The sequence below is a fragment of the Tachysurus vachellii genome, chromosome 12, assembly GCF_030014155.1.
Source record: "Tachysurus vachellii isolate PV-2020 chromosome 12, HZAU_Pvac_v1, whole genome shotgun sequence".
In the NCBI taxonomy this organism is placed as follows: Eukaryota; Metazoa; Chordata; class Actinopteri; order Siluriformes; family Bagridae; genus Tachysurus; species Tachysurus vachellii.
In genome coordinates this window covers 10,705,214-10,718,127 of record NC_083471.1, presented here as the reverse complement: position 1 = coordinate 10,718,127, position 12,914 = coordinate 10,705,214, and the positions used below count along the sequence as shown (strand labels likewise).

At 38.0% G+C, this 12,914-nt stretch overlaps 1 protein-coding gene across 1 annotated transcript; it reads right to left on the bottom strand.

Moving 5' to 3' along the window:
- Positions 1-237: 237 nt before the first annotated feature.
- On the bottom strand, positions 238-11,967 carry LOC132854286 (major histocompatibility complex class I-related gene protein-like). Its single transcript, XM_060882573.1, has 7 exons — positions 11,829-11,967; positions 9,880-10,125; positions 9,313-9,564; positions 2,175-2,303; positions 1,600-1,737; positions 1,398-1,478; positions 238-1,291 (listed from the first exon to the last, which is right to left on the bottom strand). Exons 1-7 carry the CDS (start codon positions 11,878-11,880, stop codon positions 1,278-1,280), a joined length of 912 nt encoding a protein of 303 aa, XP_060738556.1. The 5' UTR covers positions 11,881-11,967; the 3' UTR covers positions 238-1,277.
- Positions 11,968-12,914: the final 947 nt, after the last annotated feature.

Below are 12,914 nucleotides of genomic sequence, written 5' to 3'. Positions count from 1 at the left end.
GACGCCAGAAGGATCCATATGCAGCGCAAAAACACAGGCCAGAATAATCCAAAACCAGGAAGTTAAACAAAGTATCCAAAATCCAAATCATAAAACTGAAAATCATAATTTTTTAACGGTGATTTCACCTTTTAATTTGAAGCTCTCAAAAATGTCTTTAAAAAGTCTTAAATTTGATGTTTAAAAATCCTCCAGATACTTTGAATGTTTTTTTTTTTGTTGAGAAGGTGGCCAAGCGAAGGTGGCCTGGGATGGAGTCAAATTCCATGCCTGAATTATTGTCTTAGTCCAACACTGACTGGAGAGGAATCATGGTGGGTTACAACTAGTTTCAAAAGTAATCTTGGATTTCTGTGAGCTCCTGTTGATAGTTGTTATATAATAGCATAGAGGAGGCTGGTGATTTGGGAATTGGCAGTAAATTGGGGAAAAGAAATTGGGGAAAAAGTCCTAAAAACTCTTATCTGAAAAATGTTATCATTGAGGTTATGCAAACATTTGCACTCAGAGAAATGTCCTGGTTTATAAATACATAAATGTCACTTCATTTTCAATATACAGTAAAAACATTAGTAAATATATGTAAACTTGTCCTTAATGAAGTGAACAATAATTCATGTACTCAGTGCAGTGTCACTTGATCCATTCATATCACATTTCATATAGTCAAAACCGTTACAAAAAGGCATTAAATAATCTGCCGTAAAACAGCAAAAAAAATTTCTTATTCATATCAGCAAATACTGCTGTACCTGATCCACTTGTACACAACAGCAGAACAGGCAGCACAGTGGCAAACACATTTTCACAGAAAACTCTAAGGTTTAAAAAAAAAAAAAAATTCAGTCTAACATTCAAACTCTATGTACTGCATCTGTAGCAAACGTGTGGATAATCAAATCCAAACGATCCAAAGTTTTTACTTTTTGCCTAGATTTGAACCAGCAAAACACACACACACACCATGTCAGTGGTGGACAACTACCATGTCAGTGGAAGTCGGTAATTGCACACCAACGAACCTACTATACCGGCATGATAACAGTGACAATGAGTGTGAATACTAATTGTTTTAGTTATTTCTCTCACCTACTGCCAAAATACTGACCTCAGGATGTCAGGACCTCACACATTCACTACTGATGCAGTAAAGAAACGTTTCAAGTTTCATAATAAAAACCTTCATCTTTAAGACACATGATTAAATCACCTACTCCTGATAAACTAAGTTACTTCAAATGGACACTAATGAACAGAAATAGCAGTGGATGATAGCTTCAATCTTCAAAGGCTGTAAAAACATGCAAACCTTTAGCAATTGTATGGTGAATGTAGGAAAAAATTATTAAAAATTGACGAATGCTATATTTTCCAGTATGTGTCAGAAATTCACTTACAGGGTTCAACTGGAACAGCTGTGAAGTCTGAAAGACGGGTCTTGAAAGGACAGTTGTTAAAATTCACGTTCTGTAAATAATCTGTAAAAATAAGTTACACATAGTAAATCCAATCACATCTACACTCTCAATACTGGTTTATGCAATTAAACCTCCAATATATTTAATATTTTAAATATTAAAATATGCTAATTTAAGACACCTTTCAATGGAATGTCTCCATTTTTCATCTTCCACTTCATGCAGCAAAAGGCAGCAGCAGCAGCAGCGACAACAACAAGAACGATGACACCAAAGATAGTGGTTAACGGCAAATCTGGTCTTCCATCTGATCCTTTACCTGTTAAATCAGCACAGTCTTTATTATCTGCTGCAACATTAAATAAGGAAAAACCTCTATATGTCTAAAAATATGGCCAAATATTTCATTCATTTTTGCTGTAAATGGATAAAACAATGTGTTTGTTCTTTTCAGATTGCTGCAGGATAAGATGAATAACATACAGTCACCAAACCATCCTAATGCAACTCCACTCCATCACTGTTAATTTTTATTTTTTTATAACAGCATGTTATTAAATGTTTTAATTTTTATGGTTAAATGGTTACAAATGAGACCAAATCTGAGCCAAACTACTGAGCCAAATGACATTTAACAATAAAGGTTTCAATTTTTTTTTATTCTTTTCTTTATTATGAATACATACTATCACTGCTTGATTTAGACGAGTCTATGGATTTCCAGGGGAAAAAAATGTCTCTGTTACTCTTTCTTACCAGCATCAGTCTCTGGGAACTTTGTGGCGTTTGTGCACAACAGCAGCAACTGCACATCAGCAACCAGTTGACCACTTGTAGAGTTGATTGCTGGTGTGATGGGAGTGATGTTTTGCAGCATGTGACTGGCTACAGAAGTGCAAATACAGTGATTTTAATTGCTGTCAATTTTTCAACTTCTTAATGAATACTGTGTATAGCATTTAATCAATATTTTCACAATTATTTTTGAAACCCCCCACACAGTGCCTACTATTATGTGTGTTTGTTTATGTGTGTTGTGAAGAAGTGTGTAATTAGTGTGTACAATATCAATGTGTGTGTGTGTGTGTGTTGTAGTGAGGTAGTGTTTTATTAGTGTGCACACTATAATTTGTGTGTATATGTGCACAAGTGCGTTATTGTGTGCAATATCAATGTGTGTGTGTGTTGTAGTGAGGGAGTGTGTTATTAGTGTGTACACTATCTGTGTGTGTGTTATTAGTGTGTACAGTATCAATGTGTGTGCATGTGTGTGTTGTATTGAGGGAGTGACCACTGAGATTAAGGGAGTTTTTCCCTTGCCACTGCTGCCTGAGTCACCTCAGACTTGCTCATTGGGGATAAATACAAACACATTGTGAACTAAATATCTAATATTAATCTTGAATTTTGTATTCTATTAATCTTTATATTATTCTTTATATTAATATTATGTTTATGTTCTGTAAAGCTGCTTTGAGACAATGTCAATTGTAAAAAGCGCTATACAAATAAACTTGAATTAAATTGAATTGAATTGAGAGCAGTCTGAGCAGCTGCATCACTGTCTGGTTTGGGAACTGTACCATCTCGGATCGCAAGACCCTGCAGCAGATAGAGAGGACAGCTGAGAAGATCATTGGGGTCTCTCTTCCCTCTATCATGGACACTTACACCACACGCTGCATCCGCAAAGCCAACAGCATTGTGTTCACCCTACTGCCGTCTGGAAAAAGGTACCGAAACATTCGGGCCCTCATGACCAGACTGTGTAACAGTTTCTTCCCACAAGCCATCAGACTCCTTAATAACTGGTACTAAACTGTTCTGAGCACAACATACACACGCACATCACCTGTATGGACTGACCAGACCTACACCAAATACACACACTTCCAGGCCATCCTTAAAAATATTCTCGTAACCCGACAGACCCTGTCAATTTAGGACCGACTCAATTTTTTATTTTTTTTGCTTTAAGTCCGACCGACTTGCCGGTTGTAAATTTGCGTTAAGACCGACCAAATTTTTTTTTACTCTTCAAACAACTAATACAAAAGCAATAAAATAATATTAATTATATTTTAGTAAGTATTGTAAACAGAGCCGATCCTGACCTCCCTGGGGCCCTAAGCAAAATTCTGATAAGGGGCCCTCCTACCTGACCCGTGAGCCTTGTAAACCATTTGCCACACATTCGCACTTGACAGCATCTCCTCTACTAACAAATTTCAGCATAGCACCTGTAAGGTTTAGATAACTACTATTATTCATTTTATAAGCTGCATTAGGCCCCACTTAAACTGCCTCCCTCAGATTCCTCTTTATCCATTTTCAAATATAAAATACTATTTATAATATGACTTGGCTCTTGCAATATTCAACTAGTGAATATGCAATAGCAGATATCAGCGATTACGTTTTTACTAGTGTACAATGTAATTCCTGATATCAAAAATATGGTTACTACTAGAAATCACACATTTTAAGTATTGAAAACTGAATTGATATCAAAAATCCATATCATGTGAATGTATAAAAGCTAAAATGCTTGCCATACCGTGTCACTGTGTTTTATAGTATGTATTAGAGCAATACTTGATACTACGATCCCTGATGGTTATTATTTACTGAGGGATGTGCATTCATATTGACCTGGCATTATGCTCATTCCAATGTAAATCCATTGGTTTCCATATTGCATAAACGTTGTTGTAACCTTGAGAGACTATAAACATTGTCATTTAGGAGTGCTATCACGCTACTTTTTGTACTGGTCCACTTTTTTTTTTCACTTTTCATGGCCAGATGGATAACTCCGCTTCATATTGTCATCTACACAGCAGGGGCGATTCTAGGGTCAGAGCTTTAGGAGTGCTGAGCTCCTTTTCAGGGGTGCTGAAGCTAAGGTTATGATCAAAAGGCACACCAAAGGCGTGTCATTTTAAGTATTTGACTTTTTATTAAATGACAAATTCCTTTCACAAGATCATTATGGACTGTCCCTAGTCTCTCACCTGATTCTGTCTTTTTTCTTTTAAAGAACTGTCGTTTGTCCGTTGCTCACTGGCAGGCCACACACACACAGAGAGACAGAGACAGAGACAGAGAGAGAGAGAGAGAGAGAGAGAGAGAGAGAGAAATGCTAGGAGTTCAGGAGTTAAGCCTGGTTCAGGTTAAATCCTCTGTGTGTGAGGAATGAATAAATACAGCAAAGTGAGTGAGTGTTTTCACACATACTGGTGGTATACAGTGATATGTCGTTTATTTTCACTCTGGTCAAAACGCCAGCGCTTCCATGTTTCCAAAAGACGCACGTGACGTCATGTTTACATGACTCCCGATTGTTAAAATAGCGTGACCAGATTTGGGTGTGTGAAAAAGAGGACACTTCAGACGTCTGGTCACCCTAGTTAAAATGAGTATCAAATTAACGATAAACTTTAACAACAGAAACACACGTACACACTACACAGGTACGCAGTTTATTTGTCGCGCTGCTGTTTTTGTTTCACGCTCTAGCAGTTAATAAACAGAACTGCATGCGTCTTGCGGAAGAACATTGTAACCGGCGCTACTTCTCTCCGTTTATGACTATGGACGAGTCACTCACGTCCTGTGCTACTCTACAGCGGCGGCGACCCGCTGGACTAAAATATTAATAAAAATTTTAGAGGTGCTGAGCTCCTTTTTAGCCTCGCCCATGCTACACAGTAAACATTAACACACGCTGTAAAACGAGGCAGGGGAGGCGGGGCCTTGCGTAATTTGCGGGGCCCTACGCAACTTGCGTAGAGTGCGTATCGGGCCGATCGGCTCTAATTGTAAATATATAAATTGCCTAGGCCTACATACAAATGAAGGCTACGTTCTTTCTTTTAAATAAAAACCCGTGACATCATCCATGTTTACCAGATACCAGATGGCCTGTGCGTTCGCTTCGTCTCTTACTCTCGTTCACTGTCAGAGTCAACGGTTCGCGCTTGGTAATGATGGCTGCGGCTGCAGTAAACAAAATGTTCACGGTCACAGTTCAAAATCATATGGGTTCGGGAAAAAATCCATCAAAACAGCTCGACCCCGCTTTAACTTGTCAGTTGCAAATGAGGTTTGCAATGATGCGCCCGAAGGCACGGGTTGAAGACCCAGTCAGTGACGTCACGATATGCTAATTTGTTTAAATTCATACCTACGTAATCACCATCACCAAAATTGTACTATTTTTTCATTGAAAGTTGAAAAAAAAAATAGACCTAACAACCGACCCTTTTTTTTTTTTTTTACTGTTACTGCAAACCAAAATATTTTTAAGGATGGCCCCAATATACGCCCATCAACCTGTTTACATGCTGTTTACATTCATCGACCTTTTTTGCTCTTTTTTTCTGCATTGTCTTGTCTGTCTTGTCCTGCACTGTTTGCACCAGGCTGCACTTTATGTGGCTAAGACTTACTTACTAAGTCCCTAGCACTGTCTTTGTTTTATGTAGCACCATGATCCTGGAGAAACATTGTCTCATTTCACTGTGTACTGCAACAGCTATATATGATTGAAATTACAACTAGATTTGTAAAGTTCGTCGAGACAAACTTTGATGTTGGCTTTGACGGTGCAAGTATTCACAAAGGCCGGTGCTTTTTGGAGGCGAGTGGACATAAGGGTTAGTGTTACTTTTGGAGGCAAGTGGACAGAAAGATTGTGAAAGCTACTGGACCGCTAGGGTGCCAATACTTTTGGAGGCGAGCGGACATGAGCATGTGACATGATCCGAATACCCATGAGGCAGTTCCCCTCATTGTGCTGAGTGTTTTGATATGTCACATGTCCATGTTGTGCAAATTTTTTATTTTCACGTGATGACACGTGACGACACGTGACGTGACGTGACCATAACACACGTGAGGCACTTCCCCTCATTGGGCTGAGTGTTTTGATATGTCACATGTCCGTGTTGTGCAAATTTTTTATTTTCACGTGATGACACGTGACGACACGTGACGTGACGTGACCATAACACACGTGAGGCACTTCCCTTCATTGGGCTGAGTGTTTTGATATATGACATGTCCATGTTGTGCTAATTTTTGATTTCGCTTATTTTGGGGGCGGGGCTACACGTGACGTCACGTGACGTGACCAAAATACACGTGGGGCAGTTCCCCTCATTGTGCTGAGTGTTTTGATATGTCACATGTCCATGTTGTGCAAATTTTTTATTTTCACGTGATGACACGTGACGACACGTGACGTGACCATAACACACGTGAGGCACTTCCCCTCATTGGGCTGAGTGTTTTGATATGTCACATGTCCATGTTGTGCAAATTTTTGATTTCGCTTATTTTGGGGGCGGGGCTATACACGTGACGTCACGTGACGTGACCAAAATACACGTGGGGCAGTTCCCCTCATTGGGCTGAGTGTTTTGATATATGACATGTCCATATTGTGCTCATTTTTGATTTCGCTTATTCTGGGGGCGGGGCTACACGTGACGTCACCAGTATACCCGGTGGGGTGCCAATACTTTTGGCAAAAAGTGGCTACTGAGGGTTTGGACATTTCATGTCAATACTGCAGTCATTATGGGCTTCTACTTATTATTATACTGCATAGAACACAGGAGAGAAGCCGTGCCTGAGCTCTGCGCACGCTGCGTGTGTGAAAGCTTAGAGGAATTTTAGGAATTCCCCATTCAAGTCTATGGGACGTTCCATCGTCGACTACGGGAAAACCGAAAGTTCCGTTGGAACGCCGAGTCCGGAACTTTGTCCGGAGTAACGTCCTAAAGAACCTGTCCGAGTTTGGTGTAAATCGCTCGAAAACTTGCCGAGTTATAAACCTCCAAAATTTATAATGGAAGTGGATACGAAAAAAGGCCACTTTGAGCTTCCGTACCGGGAATGCCGGAATTCCGATCGCTTAGAAAAGTAGGAGCAACAAACTTCAGACCAGGGTCTACGACATATCCGAATTTGGTGCATGTGGCTCGAAAGCCCTAGGACGAGTTACTCTTGATAAATTTGTGGCTAAGAATAATAATAATAATATTATTATTATTATTATTATTATTATTATTATTATTATTATTATTATTAACTAGATTTGTAAAGTTCGTCGAGACAAACTTTGATGTTGGCTTTGACGGTGCAAGTATTCGCAAAGGCCGGTGCTTTTTGGAGGCGAGTGGACATAAGGGTTAGTGTTACTTTTGGAGGCAAGTGGACAGAAAGATTGTGAAAGCTACTGGACCGCTAGGGTGCCAATACTTTTGGAGGCGAGCGGACATGAGCATGTGACATGATCCGAATACCCATGAGGCAGTTCCCCTCATTGTGCTGAGTGTTTTGATATGTCACATGTCCATGTTGTGCAAATTTTTTATTTCGCTTATTTTGGGGGCGGGGCTACACGTGACGTCACGTGACGTTACCAAAATACACGTGGGGCAGTTCCCCTCATTGTGTTGAGTGTTTTGATATGTCACATGTCCATGTTGTGCAAATTTTTTATTTTCACGTGATGACACGTGACGACACGTGACGTGACGTGACGACACGTGACGTGACGTGACCATAACACACGTGAGGCACTTCCCCTCATTGGGCTGAGTGTTTTGATATGTCACATGTCCATGTTGTGCAAATTTTTGATTTCGCTTATTTTGGGGGCGGGGCTATACACGTGACGTCACGTGACGTGACCAAAATACACGTGGGGCAGTTCCCCTCATTGGGCTGAGTGTTTTGATATATGACATGTCCATATTGTGCTCATTTTTGATTTCGCTTATTCTGGGGGCGGGGCTACACGTGACGTCACCAGTATACCCGGTGGGGTGCCAATACTTTTGGCAAAAAGTGGCTACTGAGGGTTTGGACATTTCATGTCAATACTGCAGTCATTATGGGATTCTACTTATTATTATACTGCATAGAACACAGGAGAGAAGCCGTGCCTGAGCTCTGCGCACGCTGCGTGTGTGAAAGCTTAGAGGAATTTTAGGAATTCCCCATTCAAGTCTATGGGACGTTCCATCGTCGACTACGGGAAACCCGAAAGTTCCGTTGGAACGCCGAGTCCGGAACTTTGTCCGGAGTAACGTCCTAAAGAACCTGTCCGGGTTTGGTGTAAATCGCTCGAAAACTTGCCGAGTTATAAACCTCCAAAATTTATAATGGAAGTGGATACGAAAAAAGGCCACTTTGAGCTTCCGTACCGGGAATGCCGGAATTCCGATCGCTTAGAAAAGTAGGAGCAACAAACTTCAGACCAGGGTCTACGACATATCCGAATTTGGTGCATGTGGCTCGAAAGCCCTAGGACGAGTTACTCTTGATAAATTTGTGGCTAAGAATAATAATAATAATAATAATAATAATAATAATAATAATAATAATAATAATAAAGGAAATCAGAATGTTGGCTTCTACAAAGCCAACATAATAAAAGCTTATTTACTTGACTTCTTGACTTGAGTGTGTGTTATAGTAAGTAATGTGTTAGTAGTGTATACACTATAAGTATGTGTGTGTATATGTGCAGGAGTGTGTTTTTATTGTGTACAATATCAATGTGTGAATGTGTGTGTTTTGTAGTGAGGGAGTGTGTTATTAGTGTGTACAATATCTGTGTGTGTTGGACTGAGGGTGTGTGTTTGTGTGTATATGTGCAGGAGTGTGTCATTAGTGTGTACACTTTCAGAATGTGTGTGTTTCTATGTATGTGTGCTGTAGTGAATGAATGTGCTATTAGAGTGTGTGCTGTAGTGAAGCAGTGTGTTATTAGTTTGTTCACTATCAGCACTTGTATGAGAAACAGAAAGACTTGGAGAGGTGTATGTGTGTGTGTAAGCATTGGCAGTTACAGTAATAAAGATCAGATGACATACTTTACCTTTCCATTCCAGCAACAGCCTTAACCATTTAATGCAGGTGTTCAGGTGGTGCTTCCAGTGATTGGACTCATGTATGGCAGATTCCCAGTTCTTTAAAAAGCTCTCAGCTCCGTCATTAGCTGCAGTCCAGTTTCCATTAGCCAGATTCAGAACGATGAAATCTTGCCAATCGTAATAGAATTTAATGAAACCTTTCTGGGTGCCGTTATCATCAAGTTCACATCTATGCATCCTGTGTAGTGTATGATTACCTGCACATATATGCACACAAACAAGGTAACTGTTTTATCTGTATTGTTGATATGTTGTGACAGTAATAATCTTGAAATGTCTTCTTAAAACTCTACATGTCTATTTAAGCAAGACAGCAAAAAAAAGTACAAAAATAACTTCTGTGAGTATGATGCTAATTTTTATATTATATAAATGTGTAACTGTTATTTTACATAGAGTAAGATAAAAAAATGAAAAATTTAAAAAAAAAATTCCAGTAATGAAACTATTTCCCAAAGAAGCAACAGCTGGAAAGAAGATAATGTGTTGATTGGTTGTCTGTTTGTTCTCACCTTTAATATCATGAAAGTGTTCCACTATTTGATTTAGATGATGTTGCAGGTCCTCATTTTCACCCCACATGCGGTTCTTCTCATTTTCCCAGTAATCTGGGACATCATTATCAATGTGCTCTATCCACTGAGCTTTTGATATCACCTTTGTACTTCGGTAGCACACAAACTGCTCATCATCCAGTTTACCAACTGTGGAGTTGATTTCTGGTGTGATGGCAGTGACATACTGCATCCAGTGACTGGCTACAAAAGTGGAAATACAATTATTTAATTGTTGTTCTGTCTTTTCAACTTCTTAATATTTCCCCTGTAACTCTGAGTAGGAAAGGTAGTATGGAAGATGGATGAACCGAAAATTCATTACAATCAGAAATCACCATTCCAATGTAATTACCAAAGTAAAGATAAACATTCAGTTTGAAATACAGATATCTCTTTGCTGTATGTAAACATGTAAACATTATTACATGTATTTCTTGATGATTTATGAATTCAGGCAATGCAGCCATCCTGTCTGGCATCCACATTTTTATTGTGACTATTTTTAAAATGTTTGAGTTCTTAAGTTCTAACCCTTGTCTGAGTTCTTGAGTTGACAGATGAGATATTTATCTTATAAGACATAAAAGGAAATAAAACCCTAGGGTTATTATAATTTACCTCTTAGATGGCTCATACTTAGCTCAGACAGATTTTCTTGATTTGTGAATTCTTTCATACAGTAGGTCAGTTTTTTCTTTTAACACTTGTTTGACTTGCGTGTGAGCTGATAAAGCATTGTTCATAGTGGGATGGGGTGGTTACAAGGTTACATAGTGGTTTCAACCACTACAAAGTGTAAAAATCCTTATTTTTATAACATTTATTTTATTCACTAACCACCTTCACCAATATATGCTAAACTGACAAGCATGTGCTTCTTTAAGTCTGTATTTCCACATTAAATTTTACTGAAAATATTTTTAACCCAGGCAGAGTATTGAATAGTAATAGCCTGTCAAGTAATACTCCTTTTTTTTTTGCTACACTGTTTACTGAAAAACTCAAAGAAAGGTTAAAATCTTGAACTCTAATACAATTCACAAATCAGGATAACTCATGTCAGTTCAGTATTACCTACTTTGTGAACAAATTATAAGAGTTTTATGGGTTAGAACATAAATTTCACAATGCCACTATGTATGAAGCCTTTTAAAATCAACCTATAAAAGCTTACACAACTCCAATAATTGTAATTGGAAATAATGTTATATCCTAATAGGCAAAGTGTTTCATGAATATGACCTTCCAAGTGATATTACATGCATTTTTTTAAGTGTTGACTAAGGAACTAAAACAAGGGTTAAGCTAAAAAAATGTTGTTTAAAATGATTCACAAATGGAGATGGTCTAGTTGATGCTAGTATTTATTTTTATTATTATTTATTTCTAAGCTTCTATCTACTGGCCTGGATCATTTTCTACTGACAGCCTGTATATGCTATTACACAGTGCCTTGTGAATAGAGCTGTAAGACGATAGCAAATGCGACTTAGGGGGTTCGGGTTCCCTGAAAAACGTCCCCATTCAGCAAAATACCAAATTCACATACTACATATTAACACATTGATTAGCATTAACCTGGTAGTTACCTCTCCTCAGTCCTTAGCTACAATTCGGCTTCGTTTCGGCTCTTTGAAACGTAGCGGCAATGTCGAGGAAAGGGACCGAAAAGTGTTTCTTTTTTAATGGATCTACTTAACAAGGCTGTCAAAACGGAAAGTAAACAAAACAAAAATCGTAGCAATAAAAAAACCTGATGTCGTACAGGAGAACTTGAACTCACAAATCATGAAGAATAACTCGCAATAATGTTTATATGTTTACAGCAGCGCACTGCGCTCTACCGATTGTTATTGCTAGTTTGATAGAACTTACACTAAAGTTTAAACAACTCCAGAACTCACCTGTCGATTTTCTAAAAGAGCATAACAAGATAAGCAAGAAGATCGTTTTCATATTTGTCTCACTCTGTGATCTACAGCGTCAGATAAAACTTATGAAGAACGTGGGTCTGAATATTTTTTCTAGAAAGATTGCAACACAGGTGAGTCGGCGTGACGTAAAAATAAAGCCCCGCCCCTTTTCCTGCCGGATGAAGATTTACTAAAATTAAAGTACACTGCATAAATAATATTAACGCAAATTCACAAATAAATAACTGAATTTAGGGGAAATAAATAATCAAAATAAATGAAGAAGAATCTATTATAACTGTCAGGAAATTCTGGGACAATTCTCAGAGACATTTGTGTTCTCTCCCATGTTTCTGGTTATTCCTGTGTTGCTCTATTTTATTATTATTTATTTTCATTGCAATAACATGAAACAATACAAATCAGATCACAAAAGGCAACTACAGTCACAAAATACATTAATTACAGTAAAGATACACAATAATTACAGCAAGGAAATTTAAAGTACAAAACAGGATCAATAATATAAGTGTACAAAATAAGGGACAAAGAGATTTGAGGACAGTCACATGGTACAAACAGTTTGAGAATAATAAAAAAGCAACACATTTTCTTTAGTTAAACACAATGTCATATAAATGTAAAAGCCTGCTGTTGTTTTTATTAAATCTAATTCATTTTAAAAGTGAATTGATTTCTATTATAAACAGGGGGAAAGATTGTTGTGCTTTTGAAATCTTTGTTTATGAATGAAGAATTTCGCATTTAAGACAAAATAATTAACTAAATGTTCAAAAGGTTTATTTTCTAAATTTTCATAATATAAAATTATATCTTTATTACTTAAGGAATGAGATACATTGAGGTGGTCAAAGAGATGACATTTTAGGATAGTTAAGAATATTTTTGTCTTCTCACAGTCCAAGAACAGATATATCAGAGTTTCATCTAGAGTATCACAGAAGGCACATTTATTATCTATCTCCAAATATCTGCACAAAACAGAGTTCACTGGGTATATCTTGTGGAGGATCTTAGACTACTTTTGTTTAGTTAGAAATGCAGTATTTATTCGGC